The 24,358-nt window shown below is 34.8% G+C and overlaps 1 protein-coding gene across 1 annotated transcript; it reads left to right on the forward strand.

Moving 5' to 3' along the window:
* The first annotated feature begins 11,237 nt into the window (after nt 1-11,237).
* LOC114275115 (protein FAR1-RELATED SEQUENCE 5-like) lies at nt 11,238-13,376 on the forward strand. The gene has a single exon (XM_082872489.1). It carries the CDS (start codon nt 11,238-11,240, stop codon nt 13,374-13,376), a length of 2,139 nt encoding a protein of 712 aa, XP_082728615.1.
* The last annotated feature ends 10,982 nt before the right edge of the window (nt 13,377-24,358 follow it).

Raw genomic sequence — 24,358 nt, forward strand, 5'->3', positions numbered from 1 at the left:
AGTGAATCCAACGTTTGGTTGGACGGACTGGATAAGATAAATGAACAAAAGACTATTTTACCCTTTTCAATTGTTTACTAAGTAATAGTAATATTAAACATATCTTTAATATTTTAATTATTTTTAATTAAATAAATTCGTTTTTTTTTAAATTAAATAAATAAATAAATAAAATATCAATAAAATTTGTTTTAAATCATTACTGTATAACAAATCATTATTTTTTTTACATGCAAAACTTTACTGTGTTTGTTTATTTACACAATTCAACATTAAACATACTAATGGTTAAATTTTGTTTAAAGATATTTAAACATACTAATATTGATAAAAAAAATTTGACTGGTACAGATTATTTTTATTTAAACAAATAAAAATTTATTATTGAAATTAAACATACTAATGGTTAAATGTTTAAATTTTTTTTTAAACAATTAACATTGAAATTATTTTGATGTACAGATTATGTTTAAACAATTAACAATTAACAATTAAATAAATGTTGATGTACAGATTATGTTTAAACAATTAACAAATGTTGATGTAATTAACAATTAACAAATGTAGATGTAATCAAATGTAGATGTAATCAAATGTTGACGTATTAAAACATAATTTAATAGATGTTAAATAAATATACATGTTGATGTACAGATGTTGAAATAATTTAATAAACATGTTGATGTACAAATGTTTAGATAAAACATAATTTAAATAAATGAAATTATTTATTGTTGAAATTAAACATTTAATTGTTTAAATAAAACATCTATTAAAACATGTATTAAATTTAAATAATGAAATTAAATAAAACATAAACAAAATTTTAAAATAAAACATCAATAAAATATCTATAAAAAATTATTTAAAAAAATTAAATAAATAAAACATTAATAAAAAGTTAAATAAAATTATTTTATTTTTAAATTGAGACATTTAAATTTTATTAAATTTTATTAAATATAATACATAATTAAATAGTAGAGGGTCAAAATTGTCATTTTCGCATCTAATCCAAACAGTGATTAGTCCCCCCAAAACAATCCCACCCCCCCCAAGATAGGATAGTCCCCCATATGGGGGACATGGAGTCCGGCCGGACATGGAGTCCGCCGGACTAAAAAAAAATCAAACGACGGATAAGGAGCACTATTTGGATTACAATCCAAATAGTGGATAGTCCCCCCTCCTAATCCCCCCAATCAAACACACCCTTAATGTAATAGTGAACGCTATGATTTTAACACAATTATATTGAGTTCCCTTATTTTAATTTGTATCATACTTAATTTTCATCAATAATTTTTTTAGTTATATAGATGAAAAAATAACATTGTCATACTTTTTAAACAAAATTGTATATTGTACTTTATTTATTTTGTGCTTATACAATATCTGCATTAATTTCCATCCATTTAACTTTACTAAAAGGGAGATTAGCGTAATTATATGAAAAATGTGAGACTTAATATATTTGTTTTTAAATTTCATATCCTTGGTGACAACTATGTCAATTGACAACTCTCTAAATCAATTATTTACATAAAACTACAATTATGTCAATTGTAATTGATATCAATGGGCACCCAAGAGGGCCCAACCATGAGGGTCCAATGGACAACCACGAGGGCCCAACCCACGAATCAGGGCTCAGTCCACATTCTTGCGGTCTAAGCCCAACAATATCAATATTAGGCCAAGACCAATAACATTAACACTTGCCAAACAGGGGCCTAGACACATAAGTAAATAAAGATCCTGCAAAATTTTTGCACCACACATTAGTCATTAATGAGGCTTTCACAGCATTAAATGCAACAACCTCCTTACGTCGGAATATACAGACTCACTATGAACAATGCAAGCTAGAACATAGACTTTTGGCCAACACGATAGGTTGAAATGGACAAGGAAATGATGAACAAATGATATAAGGAAATTTTCAAGACACATCAAAGGTTAAGTTTTTCATTTTTCCTCTTCCCTCTCTCTACACAGTCAATCTCTCATATTCTAACTTGATCGTCGGAGTGTCTATCAGGGGATTATCTCCCCCATTGGACCTTTTTGCAAGGGTGCTCCATAAACTTCAGGACCAGTAGACTTGTTGGGAGCTTAGCTCAGCTCGATCCATCTCTTGTCAGAAAAAGAGCTACATTAGTAATGTTTATCATTTACTTCATTTTACTCATAAAAATATAAATCTTATCATACATTTTTATATTAAGAAATATGATACGACATACAACATAACTTAAGATTGATAATATTACATTGGAATCACTGTAACAAGCCTAACAATTGAAATCGCATTTACAATATACAATTTTAATTTTCCATTATAGCAGTCTATGTCATCATAAAATTTCATTTGGAATATGCAATTTAAAGTTGAAAATGCGATTTTAAAAAACAGGTTAGTTCCCCAAATAATTTTAAAAAAGGGTCAACTCTCTAAATTGTTTTTTTTTAGAATATTAAAAAAAAAAAAACCTCCCCGTTTGGGGCCACTATTTTATTTTATTTTATTTATTTGGAAATAACATAACAGTGTATATTTTGAAGAAAAAAAAAGAGTTAATTAATGATAAATTTCATAAATTTTAATTATTGAAAGTATAAATTTTTTCATGTGTTAATAATTCTTTTTTAACACTACAACTGATTTGTAATGTTATTCTTTCTTGAATTATTTACCAATAAATCCGACTTCACAAACTATTATACCAAATAGTCCCCTTTTTATTCTTTTGTACTCGTTAGTACTGCTGATGGGTTGATTTGGTCCTTTTTGTTTTTTTTTTCTAGTTTTGGTATCACTGTGTGGACGAGCGTGCCCTTGGGTTAATGTAGTATTGTTTTGCGGGGTCAGTTCTCTTTTTGGAAACGTTGCTCATTCCGGTTTGGCTAATTTTGATGATACATTCAAATACATTTCAGCCATTGTGAGGTAGGGTTTTCGAATTTGAATGTGTTTCTTCGTTGCTGACGGCTGTGTGACACACCCCCAGAGATTCGAAAAACTGCCGTATATATGCCACTCTCTACTTGGTATCTCCGCGAGGGCCAAACGGGACGTCTGTGCAAGCAGAGTCTGATGAAGCGTAACAACCCTCTTCTTTGGGCCAACACAACGTTCCATGATCATCACATAATCATCCCTAACCACACCATAGTAAGAGAGAACTCGGTGACAGCAGTGTAGATAACAAGATCAGGATACTTGTCTTTAAGCAACCGTATCGCTCGAGTTATGTGTGCCTTGTGTTAATGTGACAACCCTTACTACTGTTTACTGATAACACAACTGATTACTACTAAACTGAGACTGATCATGATAAGTAATTGAATTGATTGAAATTCTGAGCTAATTGATTGAGTGTGTTAGTTTAAATGCATGTCTATCTGTTTGACTGTTAAATGATCTGTTTATATGTTATGTTTTAAACTACAAATTGAAGGCCTTATCGGCAACCGAATTTGAAATTGATTAATGTTTTATGCTAATTGGAATTTATGTGATTTTATGATATTTTAATTGAAATGTGATTTGGTTTGGGTAAATTAGATTAATTATTGATAAATTACATTAGTTGGCTTATTTACCTTTTTGCCATTAAGTGGCCATTTCCTACAACTTTGACTTGGACTAAATTGTTGCATTACAAACACCATCTCACCCTTTTCTATCTAGAGCTAGCCGACTAGAGAGAGAGAGATAGGAGACAGAGTGATTTCATCTTGTTTTGGCTTGGAGATTAAGAGATTTGAAGGCAAATTGCATTTTTGAGCTTCCATTCTTGTAATTAAGGAGCCTAGGTAAGGATTTCATCATTTTAATTGTGAAATCAAGTTGGTTCTTGCATGATTCATGGTAGATAGGAGCCTAAGGTCATAAATTGGTTTAAGATGGTTGAATTGAAGCTTGAATCATGCATGCATGTGCATTTCTTGAAGTTTAGAGTTGTTTTCATGGGAATTATTGCATGCATGTCTATATTTTTGTTATAGTCCATGAACTCACCATGTTTTGAAGTTAAATCTTGCATTTGATCTTGTTTTAGAACATTGGAGTTTCAAGGAACCCATGCATGTGTTGAATTTGCATTGTTCTTCATGTTCTTGAAGTTTATTTGAAAATGGTGTTTAATTGACTCACCCTTGGGTTTTGATTTTACAAATTGATCTTCAAAACATGTTATATTTTGGGTTTAAAGTGTTTTTCCAGAAAATGGGCCCAAGAGGTTGAGTTTTGATGCATTAAAGTTGAGTTTTGAGCTTGAGGTTCAAATCTGGAAATTCCAGATTTTGGACTCACGCTCGAGCGAGAAACTCCACGCTCGAGCGTACGCCTTGTGTTCATGCAGTCCACTCAAGCGAGGAAAGTGGCACTCGAGTGTGAAATGCGTGTATCCAGTACTTTGCATGTGTTTACAGTCTGCTCTAGCGAGAGAGTTCACGCTCGAGCGAGGACTTGTGTCTCACGCTCGAGCGTGGATCGAGCGCCCGTTGAGCGTGATTTTTGTGTATCCAGTACTTTTACTGTAGCTTACAGTCCGCTCGAGCGATGGAAGTCACACTCGAGTGGAGCTCATTTGTCTGCATGTCCACTCGAGCGTAGAAAGACACGCTCGAGCGAGACTCTTGTTTTCTGAAAATTCTGAAAAGTGTTTTAAAGTGCATCTTTGCATCCTCATTTTATCCTAGGCACTCCTAGGCCTAGTTTAAGGCATCTTAATGAGGATATTGATGTAGAACCACACCGAGACAAATTAGGGATTAAGTTATTATTTTCCAACTGTGTAGCTTAGTGTGTGTTCGTTCTGTAACTGTGTAAGGTTGGCATCCGAAAACGCTCTAGCTGCTTATAACCCAGTGCTCTGTGAGTAACAATGTTGTAAAAATACGTTCAATTGAGATTATTTTCTGAACAAATGACTGTACTGCTTTATAAAATGACACTGTTTACTGAATCAATATTTCTTCTATTTGTGAACTGTATTCATGGCATCCATAGCAATTTACTGTTACTGAATTGTTACAGAGATCTCTTTCGATTCCCATGTTTGGAATGATGGCCATCATTGACTACTCGGTCTGTTAAGACCTACTGTACTGTTTTGCTATTGGATGTACTACATATGACTATTATAGTTTCTGAATGACTGTTATGGCATGAAATATAAGCCACAAACTGAACGACTGATATACTGATAAATGACTGTTTTCAATACTGAAAGGACATTCATTCTTAACCTCTTTACGCATATGTTATTCACTGGGCTTTAGCTTACTGTTTATATATATATGTAGGTGTCCAGGCACCGGATCGGAGTTAGGGGCGTGGGGTTTAAACTCCCTTTTTGTCAAGCCAACCAACGTGCCTCACTGCGAGGTTTCAAGTCCTTCAAGCTAGGGCTTTTTGGGGAGTTTTAGTTTTCTCCCTTTGTATTTGGTTTTGTAACACTGTATAGACTGAATGATATGTGTACTTGTACTGTACTGTTATGGTAGGAATTTGGTCCCTAACCTGAATATATGTGTATGATATATGTACATACTATTTTGTTTCGAATGTGAACATGATATGAAAAGTTTTTTTGCATACAGACTGTCACAGCTCATTGGACATCTTTTAATTACTGTTTTGGCTTCCGCCAGCCCCTGTACTCTGTATTAGTGTTTTATTGTTAAACAGGCCTTCGGTAATCTCGGATTACTGGCCGGTTATGGCGCTAAACCTATAGGGGCGAGTTTGGGTCGTGACAGTTAAACCCCAAACACACCATAGTAAGGGAGAACTCGGTGGTGGTGATGGGTAATGGCAGCGGTGGTGTCTACTGTGCTGTCTGTGTGTGTGGGTTGTGTGTGTGAGTCTCCTCTGTGCCGTGTGTGTGTTATGCGCTAGGTGTGTCTGAGAGAGAGAAGAGAGAGTTGGGTTTGGTGTGTGCTCTGTGTGTGTGTTGTGTGTATGGTGTGTATGAGTGGCTGGTGAGTGTGTGTGTATAATGGTATCTTGTGTGCATGGTGTCTTGTATCTGCTAGAGAGTGGAGATATGTGTGTGGCTGGGTCTCTATGTGAGAGAGAGAATGCTGAGAGAGATGAGTGAGTGTGTTGCATAATGGGTTAACCTTGAACGGGTTGTAGGTATGTAGGTGTCTAATCAATCACAATTGGAATCCCTTCCAAATTGTGTTGTGGGCCTTGTGTTAAACCCCAAACACACCAACCCATCCAAAAAAACCCCTTATACGGTTTGACATTCTGTGACACCCTCACAATGTATCACATGCAACACACCACACATCCATTCACTAATTACGCACGTGAAACACACACGCGCCACACCCAAAACACGCCTAGCAGCCGCATCTGACTAATAATGTCTAAATGAGGTTAATTACGTCCCTCAAAATTTCCCAGGACTAAACGGTTTATTAGAATAAAAATGAGACCAATTGATTCATAAGTTTACATTTTAGGATTTACTGGTAAATCTCCTTTTTTTCTTTTCCTTTTTTTGTTGGGGTCTTATATTTTTTGTTGGAAAAACTTACTAAGGCTCTATTTGAGAATATACTATAATTATTTAATTTTTTTACAAAAATACTTTTAAAAAAATAATGTGATGAGATATTTTATTTTATTAAACATTTTAACCTAGAATGGGCCTAAACACCCCCCTAAAAGTGAAAAAGGTCGCATTGCATAGAAGATAGTCAAGAAGACCGCTCTTCATTGGCGACTTGATTTGCGATGTATGATAAGTTCTTTTGTTTTTTTCTAACCAATGTACAAGTCTCGTAGATGTTGCTGATATAAGTTTTCTCCGCTATTTATGGTCACAGTACGTGGGTTGTGTAATATTTATTTTAATCTTTCGTTGTAAGGTGATGATGTACTTGCTCCTACTTTTGTTAATATTATGATGCATCTTATGCTTTTCTAAAAAAATTAAAAAAAAATAAAAAGTTGGAGCATATTTTCCTAATTGGTAAGTGAAAATTAACTGTAAAATGAATATTAAGTCAAAAAATTATTAAAATAGTTTGTTCTCAAACAAGACTTAGGCCTCGTTTGGGATGTTGCATTTTTAGTCAATTAGCCAAAAAGTTACTAAATTAGCCAATTAGCCAATTAGTCATACCAAAAAATCAACAATTACGGCTTCTCTCTACTTTTTGCACAGCTTTTCGTAATTAGTCAAAAAGTCATTTCAAACATACAAGTTTTTTTTATCTACCTTTTTAGCCAATTAGTCAAAAAGTTACTAAATTAGCATGTTCCCAAAGGAGCCCTTAGTGTGTCTTTGGTGGGCCCCCATAGGCCCAACATTTTTGTGACTTTACATATAGAATTTTTTTTTTGCCCCAAACAAAGTGTGTAATGCCTGTCTCTATCACAAGACGGCTGAGAACAGCTGCTCAGTCTATTTGTAGTATTGTAATATATAAAATATATTTTTAATATTTTTTATTTATGAATAGTAATATTTTTTTTACTTTTTATATAATTTTTTAGATTATTTTTAAGATGTCAAACTTTACCTTAATTTTGCATATCTTTGGCCAAGTTTGGGAAGACTAAATAAGTGTACTTTTTGTCTTTTTGGACTAAAAAATTGAGGTTGGAAATATGGATGTTTGGGTTAACTTTTTGACTTTTTATTGAAAAATGTGTAATAAAAAATTGTAAAAATTGATTTGTAGGGAAAAATTTGAATTAGGAGTTGTGCAGCCGTAATTGTTGACTTTTGGTGAATAGTGTTAACTTTTTAACTTTTTAAGTAACTTTTTGACTTTTTGACTTTTTTGGAACATCCCAAACTTGGCCTTTGTTTTGCCGTTTCTTCTCCTCCCTTTTCTATTTTCCTATTTTCCCCATTTGACTCCACCATCCCTTTACCACCATTCACGTGAGTTCTCATACTTTTCCTCACTGTTACCAACCTTCATTTTCCATTGTTGTCACCGATCTCCAACTCTTTTTCCATATATTCATCTAACCTTATTTGTCATTGCTAACCTCGTATTCACAAATAATAGTGTCACGACCAAGGAGATACTAATCAACATAGGGGAAAGGGGACTTTAGATGAGTAATGACAATGGAAAAAATGTTAAGCAATGATAGTAGGACAGTCGGCTTTTGATGGGTAACAACGGTAAAGAGAGGTGTGGAGGGTAGGGTGGTGATGGAGAGAGTGAATAAAGGGTAAAAATGACAAAATACAATGGGACATGACATGTGAAGGGTTTATTGACAACCGTAGAGGGGTGGGGAAAGGGTGGCCATTGATGGCAGTAATGGAGAAAGACTTTTTTATTTTATTTTTTTGAGGAAAAAAGAATAACGAAGGGAGAGGATAAAGGGCAAAAATTGAAATAAATGAGTTGCAATTAACTCTGCATTTTCCATTCATAGAGTAATTAAAAATAGTCTCCATCCTTTTATAAGTTTTATACCAATTATTAGTTTTCCTTTTTTTTTTTTTTTTTTTGTGTGTGTGTGTGTGTAGATTGCCATACCTTTCTATCTTGAAATATGACCAAATTTTTATTTTTGATTCCTCCGTCTTTTAATTTTAATAATTTAAATTTTAAATTCAACATGTATTTTAATGTGATCATCCTGTAATTTGTCATTACAAATTTGGACATAAGTGGGCAAGTGAGAGCCATATTATCATATTTTAATGAAGTTACAGATAAGATATATCCACTAATTTTACTAGGGTTATTTCAACTTTTGCTCGAATTTTAACTATTGGATAACATTAATTGAATTCCCATCTTTGAAAAGGAAAAAAAAAAAAAAAACACATTAATTGTATAGTGAGTACTTAATTATTGTAATTAGAAACAATGATCAAATTATAATCAAAGTAAAAATTAGTGACTCGTATTATTTTGGTCCCTGATTTTTCAATTGTGACACATTTGACATTGAATTTTGAATTTTGTTTTAAATAAGGACAATTGAAATTTTTATTTACTCAATTTCAAGGGCAAAATTGTCAATTTGATGAAATATAAATTAATTTGACAAAAATAAATGTCAATTTAAAAAAAAATTTAAAAATTATTTCTACACACCAAAGATAAAATTATGTAAAATTGATAAATTTTTTACATATTTATTTTTTATTTTTTATCAAATTAATTTTTATTATGTGTTTGGATGATGATCATGGAATGAGTAGTTATTAGACTTTTAATGTGTAATCAATATATTTAATATATGAAATATTTTTAGTTTTAGATTTTTGATTTAATGGATTAGTTTAATAATAATATCAAAGTTATCGTTATATTTGACTTTTGAAAAAAACTAAATTAATTTAATGAAAATAAAAATAACTACCCATTACACATGATTATCATCCTAATACATAATAAAAATTAATTTGGTAAAATAAATAAATAAACAAATGTGTAAAAAATTTATCAATTTTATATAATTTTATCGTTGGATAGAAATAAATTTTAAAATATTTTTTTGACATTTATTTTTGTCAAATTAGTTTATATTTTATAAAATTAACGACTTTGCCCTTAAAATTGAGTAATGGTATATTCAATTGTCTTTATTTGAAATAAGATTCAAAATTCAATGTCAAATGTATTATAATTGAAAAGTTAAGAACCAAAATAACACAAATTTCAAATTATAAAGACCATTAATATAATTCACCTTTTTGTTTTTTTGTTTTTTTACTCATAACGTTATGCATTTTGGTTTACTTGTAAAATAGCTTTGTGAAGGTTAAGGTTCTATTTGGTTACCACTAAAGAAGTCACTTTTGACAATTTAAATTGGCAAAAAAATATATATATATTTTTAAAAAATTCATGTTGGACAAGTGTTGATTTAGGTGAGAGAAAATAAAAGAGTAACTTTTTTTAAAGTATAAGGATCCTCTAGAGTAACTCTCTAGAGTGATCTCCTAAAGTGGATGATCGGACGACTGTGCTTAATCTTCACCAAAACGATGTCGTTTTGGTGAGGATTTTCAAAAAAAAAAAAAAAAAAACACATTTTTCCGATTTCAAAATCCCCCCAGGCTGAAGAATATCATTCGAGCAGAAAGAAGCAGACTCGTGAAAGAAGGAGAGAGGGAAGAAGAGTTAGAGAACAGGTCGCCCCGCCGTGCATCCCGTCGCCTCACCGTCGCAGTCGCCCCGCTGTCGCCGCCGTCATGCATCCCATTGAACTCCATAGAACAGTGCATCCCGTTGAACTCCATAGAACAGAACAGGTACAAAGATCTTCTCTTTCCATAAATGTATGTATGTATATATGTATATATGTCAACAGTGGTGAATGATGTAGAATGTACCTGAGCTATTTGTGTTGTTATCATCAACTGCAACCTGCAAAACCAGTACAAGACAGTAGGACCCTTGTCAAGATTTGTAAAAAAATAGCTCAGATATGTATATATGTCATATATTGTTTTTTCAAATTGTATTTTATGCCCGTATCATTACTATAAGATGTTTGGTCTGCATTGTGGGACTTCAACCTTGCACCTAACAAACTTCCAGATTTGTTTATCTTCCAAATTTCATTTTAGTTTACTTTTAGTTTATCTCATTCCAAAATGTCAAGTGTTTTTTAGTTTATCTGCAGATTTGATTTGATTAATTTTTATTTTTATTTTTATTTTTTGTTTGCAATTACTGGAAGTTTCTTGATCTGTCTAAATTGAAAAGGATTACCCTTAAATTAAAGCTTTGGTGATGTATAGTTGATGAGAAGTAACCTCACAGTTGAAAATCAATTATTAATTTAGGAAGTGTCTATTGTGCTTGTTTTTCCTTTTGTCAATTTGGTTTATAATTTGGTTTATTATTAGAGTATTTTCTATTTAAGGCCCAAGGAAATACAAATAAAACTAAGCATATGATCAGTCTTTTTAGTTTTGTTGCACTTATTTTCCTTTCAACTCTTAGTTAGCAAACATGGGATTTTAGATTATAGAAAATGACTAGTTAGAAATATGGAAAGGTAGCTGATGCTTTACTAGTGAATTTATCTGCTTCATTTCTTATTTGGCCTGATATGGTCTAGTAATTATTGATCATAAGAGAGTAAAAATTATTAATTAGTAGAATTGTTCCTTGTTTCTTTATATATATTCAGGTGGTACGTTTGTTATTCATTAATTATCTTATTCAGTTTTTATGCTAATATTGAGCACTTCTTTATTTTTTAAGTGACTTGGCACATCGATATGGAACCTAACAATCATGAGAATGACGAAGGTGAGGGTGATTGGAAGCCTAGAGTTTGCATGACATTTGATACAGAACAAGAAGCATATGATTTCTATAATACTTATGGAGGAAGGTTGGGGTCTAGTATTAGAAGGGGTTATGTAAACAAGGGCAAAGATGGGCAAATCACTTCAAGGCAATTTGTTTGTAATAAGGAGGGATTTCGGGTTGTCGACAAGCGAGATCCATTAACAAAAAATCCTAGGCAGGAAGTAAGGACTGGTTGTCAAGCCCGACTTGTCATTAAGTGGGATAAGAATATGCAGAAATTTTTTGTTAGTGATTTTGTTGAACAACATAATCATATCTTTGTACCAACAGAATGTACGCATATGTTACCATCCCAAAGGAAGATATCTGCATCACAGGCAACCGAAATAGATTTAGTTGAAAAATCTGAAATCCGTCTTAATGCTGCATTTGAGCTCATGGGTAATAAAGTTGGTGGAAGGGAGTCACTTGGGTTCACAAAACTGGACCAAAAAAATTATTTGAGAACGAAGAGGCAAAACAGTTTAGCATATGGGGAGGCAGGTAGCATTTTGCAATATTTTCGTGACAAATCATTGGAGAATCCATCTTTTTTTTACTCGGTCCAATTAGATAACGAGGAGCAGATTACAAACACATTTTGGGCCGATGCTCAGATGATCATGGATTATGGGCAATTTGGTGATGTTGTGACTTTCGACACTACTTACAAGTTAAATAGTGCACATAGACCATTTGCGTCTTTTGTTGGATTTAACCATCATAGGGAAACTGTGATATTCGGTGCAGCTTTGATGTATGATGAGACCGCCGATTCTTTTGTATGGCTTTTTAGAAGATTCTTGGAGGCAATGTCAAGTAAGGCTCCAAAAACAATTTTCATGGATCAGGATGCTGCAATGGCTAAGGCCATACCTATTGTCATGCCTAACACAACCCACCGCCTTTGCACTTGGCATTTGATGCAAAATGCATTAAGGCATGCAAATTCTATCTTCAAGGATAAGGCAGTGAAGGATAAGGAGATGAAGAGTGTTTTATCCACGTTTATGTACAACATTGAGGATGAGGAAGAGTTTACGTTAAAATGGGAGGAAATGCTTGACAAGTATGAAGTAAGAGATAATCATTGGTTGAAGTTAACATTTGGGGTGAAGGAAAAATGGGGTTGGCCATATGTTAGAAATGCATGGGGTGCGGGCATGAGTAGCACCCAACTTAGTGAATCCTTTAATGCTTTCTTGAAGGATTTCATTCAGTCTGATCATAACTTAATGCAATTTTTCATGCATTTTGATCGAGTTCTGTCTGAGAAGAGGTACAAAGAGTTACAAGCCGAATATGCTCTATGCCAAAAGTTGCCAAGGGTGAATATTAAAGTGAAGATTATGGAGCAAGCTGCAGATGTTTACACAAATAAAATTTTTGAAGAATTTCAGGATGAGTATGTCAAGTCCCTTGAAGTAAACATTGAAGAAATTGAAAATGATGGTGAGAGTACCGTTTATACGGTTCTTGATAGTGATGGTATAAAGGTGAGGAAGGTGAGGCAAGAGTGTGATGATTCAGTCACTTGCAGTTGTAGGAAGTTTGAAATGAAGGGCATTTTGTGTAGTCATTGTTTGAAGATCCTTAGAGAAAGACTCAAATTCAAAGAGATTCCTTCACAATATATTCTGAAAAGATGGACTAAAAAAGCAAGATCTGAAAATGTGAAAGATAGGTGTGGGCATGATATTCAGGTTGATGTAAGATTGCATCAAACTTCACGTTATAGATCATTGATGGCAATGTTCAGATCAGTAGCGTGTAGAGCTTCTGAAAGTGAGGAAACATATAATTTGACGGTAGAGAAAGCGGATGAATTAATTGCAGACATTGAAACCATGTTAAGCACAAAATTCAATATGCCTTGTTCAGATACTATTCAAGAAGAAAGCCCCCCCGAAAGCTTTGAAGTGGATGGTGTAGCGGATAAAAAAGTAGTTCAAGCAAAAGGACTCAAGAGAAGAGAGTGCACTAGCAAGGGACGAAGGCAGATAAAAGGTGGTTTGGAGCTTGCGTTAGCAAAGAAAAATAAAACAAGTTCACATAATGCTTCTTAAACTTCCATGTCTGTTACTCCTCAAACTACTCCCTTATTTTCGGCAAGTGCTCGTGAAGCACCTCCCTTATTTCCTCAGTCGGCTCCTTTATTTTCAAGTGCTCCTCAACTTCCACCATTGTCGCCGAGTGTTCCTGAAGTTAGAGCTTCTTCGTCTCAATTTATATACCCTGCCTATGATGTAAGTTAGTTTAATAAGAAGTTTTAGTAGAGATTTGTAGGTGACTATTATCATTTTAAATTGATATATGTTTGTTATTGTTGCAGCCAAGTTTTCTTCATCACAATATGCATTTTTCCATGCCATCGATGTATTCCGTCCATGGAACCTATCAAGCATTGCTTAACAATGCAAGTAGTTATCACTCGCAAGCCTCAAATAGTCCCACATGTAGTGAAGTAATTTATTTTTCACCTTTCCTCTTTTATTTTGTCATTCATTCATTTAAAGTTTCAATTTATTTTATCATTCCTTTGATGCAACATTATTTTATTTTCTTTGTAGGTACTATATGGTCGTGGTCGTGGTCGTGGGCGTGGGCGTGGGCGTGGGCGTGGGCATATGGATCACACATCAACATCTTAGCGTTATGTTGTTTTGGGAATTTTTGTGAATTTTTTGTTGGATATGTAATATTGAAAACCTTTCATGAAACTGTTGCTGAAATAGAGTTGATGAAATGTTATTGAAATTGTTGCTGAAAATTTGCTGAAATGGAGCTAAAATGTTGCTGAATTTGTTGCTGAAAATTTACTGACATAGAGTTCAAATGTTGCTGAACTAGAGTTAAAATGTTGCAGATTTTTTGCTTAAATAATGCTCAAATGCTGTTGAAATAGAGTTGATGAAATGTTGCTGAAATTGTTGCTGAAAATTTGCTGAAATTGAGTTAAAATGTTGCTGAATTTGTTGCTGAAAATTTGCTGAAATAGAGTTCAAATGTTGTGGAAATAGAGTTAAACTGTTGCAGATTTTTTGCTTCAATAATGCTCAAATGTTACTGAAATAGAGTTGATGAAATGTTACTGAAAATTTGCTGAAATGGAGTTAAAATGTTGCTGGATTTGTTGCTCAAAATTTGCTGAAATAGAGTTGAAATGTTGCTGAAATAGAGTTAAACTGTTGCAGATTTTTTGCTTGAATAAGCTCAAATGTTGCTTAAATTTTGTCTGGATGATGCTTAAATTCTGTCTAGATGTTGCTTAATGAAATAGAGTTAAACTGTCTGTATTTAAATTATGCTTTTATAATGCTTAAATTCTTGCTTAAATTTTGTCTGGATGATGCAAGGCAAGACTTAGAATAAGCTTTTATAACTGTTGCAGATTTTAAAATTGTGCTTTGGAAAGGAAGTTAAAGAATGTTGTATAACATGTTTCTGAAATCTATTGAAAATGTTGAATGTGAGAAAGGTACTTCAATGAACAACTTGAATTTCAGAAACCTGTTATAGAACATTGAACATTTCATATAATACAGCAACCTGTTATACAACATTCAACATTTAAACATTTTCAATAGATTTCAGAAACCTGTTATACAACATTCAACATTTTCAACATTTCAACATTTCAACATTCAATATTATTCAACATTTCAGAAACCTATTATACAACATTCAACATTTTCAACATTTCAACATTCAACATTATTCAATATTTCAGAAACCTGGTATACAACATTCAACATTATTCAACATTTCAAAAACCTGGTATACAACATTCAACATTTTCAAACCATCACATATAATACACATTGTTAAGCAACCAACATAATTCAATAGATTTCATAAACTGTTCATTCAACATTTCATCTCAAACAAAGCTATTACACACTTGTTTTTGCAAACCTTCAGATTTTTAAACACCAAAAAAAAATTACAAAACAAGTACAAAAGTAGATTACATTCATAGCATGCTCCAAAACCTAAGAACTGAGTCATTTACATGATAAAGTACAAAAATACACAAAATACAATGACATAAGTCATTGCCTTCAATATTGTCACGACCCAAACCCGGCCCTATGGGTTTAGCACCGTAACCGGCCAATAATCCGAGATTACCGAAGGCCTGCTTAACAGTAATACAGTAAAACAGAGTACAGGGCCTGGCGGAAGCCAATACAGTAAGTAAATAGTGTCCATTGAGCTGTGACAGTCTGTATGCCAAAAAGATTTTTCATGCATTCATACATACACAAACAGTACAGTCTATACAAAATTTACAGTCACACAGTACAGGGACCTAATCCCTTGATAACAGTACGGTAAACATTCAGTCTATACAGAACAGTAAAACAGTACAGGAGGGGGAATTGTAAAAGACCCCTAAGCCTTAACAGATAGGCTCGGAACCTCGCAGTGAGGCACATAGGCTGGCTTGACAAAACTGGAGTAACCCTGACGCTCCTAGCCGCGGTCTGGTGCCTGTACACCTACATATATATATGAGCAGTGAGCTAAAGCCCAGTGAATAACATAATGCGTAAAGAGGTTTAGAATGAATGTCCTTACGGTAATGAAAACAGTTCAATTCAATCAGTACTTCAGTTGTTCAGTACAGTAAACAGTCATATGTGGTACATCCATTAGCATAACAGTAACAGTAGGTCTTGAAAGACCGAACAGTAATGATGGCCATCAGTCAGTAAACAGTAGTGGTTCCACGAGGGAACCGACAGAGAATTCTGTCACAGTAACAGTAACAGTAAACAGTAAGTACTAAGGATGCCACAGTACAGTTCAGAAATAAAGGACATACATTCATTCAGTAAATAATACCAGTTCAGTAAACAGTTCAGTTCAGTATTCAAAAGATATCAGTTGAACATATCTTTACACAATTGTTACTCACAGAGTTCTGGGCTACAGTATGCTAGAGCGTGTCTCCCCAGTTGCCAACCCTACACAGTTCACAGGTTGAACACACACTAAGCTACACAGTTGGGAAATATCATAACTTAATCCCTAATTTGCCTTGGTGTGTTCTACAACGATATCCTCATCTAAATGTCTTAAACTAGGCCTAAAAATGCCGGATGGGATGAGGATGCAAAAATACACTTAGAAAACATTTTGCACAGTTTGCTGAAAATAGGAACCTCGCTCGAGCGAGACTTTCTCCGCTCGAGCGGAAGTCCACAATCAAAGGCTTCGCTCGAGCGAGGAATCCTTCGCTCGAGCGGTCTGCAAAACAGTAAAAAAATACTGGATGTTGAGATTTTACGCGCGATGGTCGCTCGATGGTCGCTCGAGCGGAGCCCTGGACAAAGGTGTTCGCTCGAGCGGGGAACCCTTCGCTCGAGCAAGGAAGCCAAATCTGGAATTTCCAGATTTGCCTCCCAAGCTCAAACCAAGCATTCTACCACTCCAAACTCGACCTCTTGGGCCCAAATTCTGGAAAACATAACTAAATTCAATGTATAACAAGTTTCAAAGCTCAATTTATGAATTCAAGTCCCAAAGGTGAGTCAATTAAAACCATATTCAAACCCATTTTCAAGAACAACATTCAAACATGCAAGGATGAGTTTTAAACCAAATTAAAGCTCCAAAGCTTGCTCAAATGAGCTCATTTCTTTTCAAAACCAGATGAAAACATGGTCTATAACAACAATGTGAGCATGCATGTACTAATGTCCATATAATCAACCTCAAAATGCAACAATACTAACATGCATGCAAGAGATGAGCTTCAATCCACCATTAATGAACCAAATCATGACTTAGCTCTACAAATTAACATGAACCATGCATGAATCAACTTAAAGACAAAATCAAAAGATGAAATTCATACCTAGGTTCCTCGAATGCAAGTCTAGAGGTTCAATATAGCAATCTACACTTCAATTCCAAGCAATTCAAGCCAAATCAACAAGAACAATTCTCTCTCTCTCTAACTCTCCTCTCATGGTCGGCTAAGCTCAGGAGAAATGGCTGATGGAAATGTTTTGAGTCAAGGATGCAAGGCTCTAGCATCACTAGGTAGTGTGCCACTAAGGGTGGCAATATGGTAAATAAACCAAACTCTTTAATTAGCTTATTTTAATCTAATTTAATCATGCCTAATCAGTTTTCAGATAATTATACTATAAAATCACATAAATTATGTTGATCATTAAACATCAATCAATTTTGGATTCGGCCGCCGATAAGGCCTTCCATTAGCAGTTTAAACATATAAGCATGAACAGATAATCATACAGTCAAACAGATAGAATGCAATTTAACTAACATATACTCAATCAATTCGGTTTCCAATTTCAGTCAGTCAGTTCAGTACTTTTAATCAGTTCAATTATCAGTCAGTTATCAGTCATTATCAGTTTCGTTTAACAGTAATCGGTGATTATCGGTAATCAATCGGTCATTAATCAGTAAACAGTATGAGGGTTGTTACAGTCTCCCCTCCTTATAAAGAGTTTAGTCCTCTAAACTCGAGTTACCTTCATTCTGGAAGAAAACAGGATTCAGTGGAAACAGTTCAGGATATCGTTTGGCCATGTCATCTTCCCTTTCCCATGTGGCATACACGCCACCATGGTTCTGCCAGTCAACTTTTACTAGCGGGATCTCTTTGTTCCTCAGTTTCTTGATCCGTCGGTTTACAATCTGTATAGGCCGTTCTTCGTAAGTGTAGTCATCACTCAACACTACGTGGGTAGGCTCTATTACATGGAACGGATCCCGGAGATAATCTCTTAACATAGAAATGTGGAAAACATTATGCATGTGTTCCATTTCAGGAGGGAGCGCAACTTGATACGCCACCGGATTGATTTTCTCAATAATCTCATACGGTCCGACGTATCTTGGTGCTAACTTGCCTTTGACTCCAAAACGAGTCTGGCCCTTCATTGGTGTCACTTTCACAAAAACGTGATCACCCGCTTCATACTCTCTGTCCCGTCTTCTGACATCTGCATAACTTTTCTGTCTACTCTGTGCAGTTTTCAGTCTTTGCTGTATCAGTTTCACTTTTTCAGTTGTTTCATACACAATCTCGGGCCCAAGCAAAGGCCCATCTCCAACTTCTGCCCAGCAAATCGGAGATCTACATTTCTTGCCATACAATGCCTCGAAAGGCGCCATACCTATACTCGAATGGTAGCTGTTGTTGTAGGCGAATTCAGCCAAAGGTAAATGGCTTTCCCAATTTCCCTGAAAATCAAGGACACACATTCTCAGTAAATCCTCCAGAGTTTGGATGGTCCTTTCTGATTGGCCATCTGTCTGAGGATGATAGGCACTACTCAGCCTCAATTCAGTACCCAATGCAGTCTGTAGGCTTTGCCAAAACCTCGATGTAAACTTCGAATCCCTGTCAGAAACAATAGACACAGGCACTCCATGCAGTCTCACAATTTCATCAATATAGATAACAGCCAATTTGTCTGCATTATAGATTGTCTTGACAGGTAAGAAGTGAGCAGATTTGGTTAATCTATCAACAATAACCCAAATTGAATCCATACCTTTTCTGGAGCGAGGTAATCCCACAATAAAATCCATCGTGATATGCTCCAATTTCCACTCTGGTATGGATAGGGGTTGCAATAGTCCGGCAGGTCGTTGATGTTCAGCTTTGACCTGTTGGCAATGAAGACATTTGGATACAAAATCAGCAATTTCTTTCTTCATTCCCGGCCACCAGAAATTCTGTTTCAGATCTTGGTACATTTTCGTATTCCCCGGATGGATAGACAATTTCGAATTGTGGCCTTCTTGCAGAACTCTTCTTTTCAGTTCAGTATCTAAAATGGCATATGAGATGCGCCAATTCAATACATGTATTCAACTTGGAATTTAAATACAATGCAGCTAGTATGATGCGCCGAGCCCGGTGCATGCAATACAGATGAATGCATAGCATAAGGATGCTAATTGAAATATGCCCTAGAACTAACCACTGAAAGCAGGTAAGTAAAAGGGAGAAAGAAGTGGGAGTTAGAAGACATGCATCACACACACACACGCTTATTACATAATTGTGCCCTCTCGACGGAGGGACCAAAAGAATAATACAAATCATCTAATTAACTAACTAACAAGCTAATTAATTAATTACACAACCAAATCGAAATAAATAACTATTCTAAGTTATTAAAACACTGAAATGGCCTCGAGACGAGGGATGAATGCATGCTCGGATGGCTTTGCTCGAAAATCTATCGCCATGCTTCATGTTGCCTCTGTTTGCACTGCTCTGTACCTCTGAAAATTGTGTCAACTTCTGTGGCACTTCTGAACCATCTTGTGTACACTGTGGGAGGTCATCGACCAAGAGATGATGCCATCAACCAAGATAGGAAGGTTATTGACCAAATATAAGGCTCTCGGCCAAATGTTTGTTGCCGATCGGCACTGAATATGGTCGATCGACCATCTCTTCCTGTGAAAAGCTCCTGTTGCTGCAGCAGAGGACAAACAGAGCACGACAATACATTTACGAGACAATGTCTGTACAACTACACCCATTATCATGTTTAAGACTCAAAGGTGTGCAGTTCTTGACCCTCGGACCACTAATCACGCATTTCAATGCATGATGGCCAAATGAGCCAAGTGTGCAATTCAATATCAAATAAAATGCACAAAAAAAACACATAAGGGGCCCCAAGCTTGATCAAAAGGCAAGGGAATACACACCCAATGCAATGCAACATAAGTATGCAAGCAAGCTAATGCAACATGAGCATGCAAGCAAGCGATATGCAACCTGAGCATGTAAACATGCATGCATGCAATGTAACAGGCATGTAACAACAATACCAATAACAAACATGTAACAACATGTAATCTAACAAGTATGCAAGATGGATGAGCATGCAACAACATGTCAATTAGCAAGCATGCAACAAGCATGTAAGCGTAATGTAATAGGACTAGCATGCCACAACATGCAAAGGAACTAATATGCAACAACATATAATGTACCAAGCATGCAATAAGCATGCGACAACATGCGAGGTAAACATGTAACAACATGCGAAAGGATGGACTTAAACTAAAGTGGACAGCTCTTAAACATGCCCAAATCAGTGGCCGAAATGCTATAGAAATGAAAACAAAGGTACATACAAACATGCATGCCAATTGGCCTATCACCTAAGCATAGGAGAGCAACTTTCATGAACACTTAAAAGGGGACAAATATGGACATGTGACAGATATTATAAGCTCTGAAATCATGTTAGGAAAGGTGCCAAACCAACCAAACAAAGCAAGCAAGTCATGCAAAAAGGCTTAAAGCTTGAAACTAGCCAAGGGACTCAAATGAAGGCTATGCAAAATCTGAAGCAAATGACAAGTATAATCCAAAACAGTCCTAGATCATGCCAAAATGAGCCTAAAACATGCAAGGACCAAAGCCAAAATAAGCTAGAACAAAGGGCCGAAAGCATGAGGCATGCAAGGCTACAAAAGAGGTGTTACACTACACATATCAAAACCAAACATGGCATGACTTAAGCAATGAAAAACAGAGTTATGGCATGGTAAAACAAGACCAAAAACCCACTTAGATGGTATCCCAAAGACCTAAACATGATGGCACACACAATGACCCATTCATGAGGCATAAAACATCAACTCTTTAAAGCATTAAATGAGTGACATGTGTAAGTGTTTGAGCATAAAACATGGACTGAAATAGTATAACAAATGATGCCAAATCATTGAAATGGTCCAAGTAAAGCATGCTAGTGACTTGGACACTTAAGGCTAACAAGCTAGAATGCCTATGGCTATACAAAGCATGGCATATATGGTCAAAACAACTCAAATCAGAGCTTAAGCATGTTACAACAAGGCTAAAAGCTTCATGGAGTCGAGCCAAAATCATGCTAGAAACATGGCTTAAAGCATGATGCATGTTAAGGCAAATGAAAGGATTACAAGGCAAGTACATAAAGCATACATAGTATGTCCAAACCAAGTCAAAACAGTGTTATATCATGGCAAAATAAAGCCTAATACATACTAAAATGAAGCTAAAACAAGCCAAACAAACATGCTACCAATATAAGCCATTTATACCAGCATTCAAGACAATAAGGAGAGGGGATGACCCTCTTCTATTTAGGACTCCAAAACCACCTTCCCACTACGGAAAATCCTCTAGATTTCAGTGGTAGGAAGGTCATGCAAAGCCAAGAACAAGGGCCAAAAGGGATGGCCTAAAACAAGGCCTAACAAGGGGGAAACAACCCCAAACCAAAAAGTGATCTTAAACAAAGATCTAAAGCATCAAAAATCAGAACTTATTGTAGTTTAGAGTTAAGCTTAAAACAATAAGCAAGAAGGTCTAAAAGCTTAAGCAAGAAAGGTGTATTAAAAGCAAGAATGCTCACCCTTGAAGAACACTTTTAAGAACAAAGCTCCAGTAGGTTTTCCAAGCTCAAACCAACCCAAGAACTCTGAAATAAACCTCAAGGGACCTCAGCTCCAAGAGGATAGTGTTTTAGTGTGTGTTTGTGTACAATAGTAAGACAATACTACACTTTTGAGTACCAAACAAGGCAAAACAAAGAAGAATAGATACAAAAGTATATCTATCCCTCAAGACTCAATTTTTTGAACCCTTGAGGAAGAAGGAGATGGTTCTCTCTTATAGAGAACCAAAAGCAAAGCTTCTTGAGGAAGCTAAGCAAAGGGGCAAATCCCTCCATACACGTGTATGGAGGGGGTAAATTGTGCATGCCAGCTGTGACAACTGGCATAAAATATCTGCATAAAGCAGATGAACAGGGTTTGGCCAGAAAACATGGCCGATCGACCAACATAAGTGCCGATCGACCAAAAGGAGTGCCGATCGGCCAAAACTTTTGGCCGATGGCAAGAAAACAAGGCCGACGGCTTCAAGCCTTGACCGATGGGTTCAGGGGATGGCAAACAAGCCGCCCCTTTCCCTCAGAAGCAAAAACACAAGTGCTTGGTCCACAACCAAGCACAAAACAGACAAGTTGAGAGATCTTGAGGCAAGGCGCGCGGCCGAGACCTCCGGGAACTCAAAACGAACACGAATCATGGATGATCATCGAGTGTTCAAACGATGACGTTCAAGTCTTGAGAACGATCAAAAATGGGGTGTCTACATCTGCGCTTGTTAAGGTTTTAATTACATAGTATACTGCCATTTATTCTCTCTTCTCGTCTCTGATTACCACTGCACTCACTGCGTGCTTTGAAATAGTCAAGTATAAGAACAGTTCCTCTCCTAGTACTGGATTTAAAAAAACTGGAGCTGTTGTCAGGTACTTTTTCAAGTCGGCCAAGGCGACTTATGTCCACAAAAAATCTATGGCCTTCTTTAACAAATTAAAAAATGGTTTACACTTATCTGAACTTCTGTTTATAAACCTGTTCAGGGTTGTAGCCCTTCTAGTCAATATTTGCACTTGTTTTACCGATGTCGGGATTTTCAAGTCAATAATGGCCTTGATTTGATCCAGGCTTGCTTCAATGCCTCTTCTGGTAACCAGGTATCTCAGAAACTTACCAGACTTTTTTATGTGCTTTAAAATAATTTTGAGTTGTATGTTTAGTTATGAGTTGTAAATTTTTGTATCACATATCAAATGTCACATCAATAATTCTCTACTCAGATCAAACCTCTTTTCCAAAACTATTTTCAAAACTCTTTACCAAACAAATTTTCTATACTCAAATCACAATTCTACAACACACAAACTCAAAATACAATTCATACTCTCAAATCACATTTACAAAACACAACCAAACGCATGCTTAAACTTCGTTGGGCAACATAGATTGACCTTTTAACTTTTTAATTAATTTGGCAATTCGGTTAAAAGTCATTTTTTTGACTTTTTGACATTTTTAGGTTACATTATCTTTTTATCTTTTTACATTTTTTTTTTCTAAAAAAGTTATATAAAAAAAAAAAAAACAGCTTTTAACTTTATTCTCAAAACAAGCCTAAGTGTTGTTTTGGGAAGTTGTTTTTTTTTATTTAATTTTTTTGAAAAAACATGTAAAAAAGTAAAAAGAATAATGTGACTCAAAAATAGATTAAAAGCTAACTTTTGACTTTTTTTGGTCTTTCCAAAAAAGGCATAAGGCATCGTTTGACATTGACTTTTTGGCTAAAAAAGCAAAAAAGATAAAATAGATTAAATGAGTTAATAAGACAAAACGTCACATTCAAACTATAATCATTTAACTTTTTTTTTTCCTTTTTCTTTTTCTAACCAAAATAGAAAAGGCCAAAAAAATCAAACTAAACCAACTTTTAGTCCAATCTAAAATAGTCAAAATGCCAACTAAAAAAACCAATTACCAAACGGCAACTAAAAAATTCGTCTGTGTTGGCTTTTTTTATTTTTATGAAAAATAAATAAAATGATTGTAATTTGAATGTGGTTTTTTTTCTTATTGATTTTTTAATTTATTTTATTTTTTTTAACTAATTTAGTCAAAACACTAAAAAAATTTACATCCCAAACTACAGTTAAACTATAGACCGAGACTACACTAAAGAATAAAGAAGTCAAGGAATAGAGCGGCTTCTCTAAACCATCTTCAATGCTTACTCAAACTTTTCATCAAATTTGAATTTGATAAAAAATGGCTCATTTTCCTACTTCAATGGTTTAATCAAATAGGTATCAAACTGATGATTAATATGCATTTCATCAGATCACTGTTCATTGCCATTGCCAGATATTCTCTTGAATGTTCTCCCGAATGACCATCTTAAGGCAAAAATTTATAAAAAAATTATATCGGCTGATCGTTCAGTAACTTTATGAAACTCCAAAACCCTTCGTTGAAGAACTTGATATCAAACAAAATTTTTAAGAAAAAAATAATTCAAATGCTCTAATAACCTGTTGAATTGGAGGGGCAAAGCTTTTTATAAAAGTTGTTTTTGTTCTTTGCAAACAAACAGTGACAATCGCAGAACATGAATCAGTCCTGTGTAATTTTGTTTAAAATAAAAAAATAAAAAACCAAATAC

Source organism: Camellia sinensis, chromosome 5, assembly GCF_055761805.1.
Source record: "Camellia sinensis isolate YWXY chromosome 5, ASM5576180v1, whole genome shotgun sequence".
In the NCBI taxonomy this organism is placed as follows: Eukaryota; Viridiplantae; Streptophyta; class Magnoliopsida; order Ericales; family Theaceae; genus Camellia; species Camellia sinensis.

What these genes read in the sequence shown, in the direction of transcription:
- LOC114275115 (XM_082872489.1), top strand. Translation starts at nt 11,238, where the DNA reads ATGGAACCTAACAATCATGAGAATGACGAAGGTGAGGGTGATTGGAAG.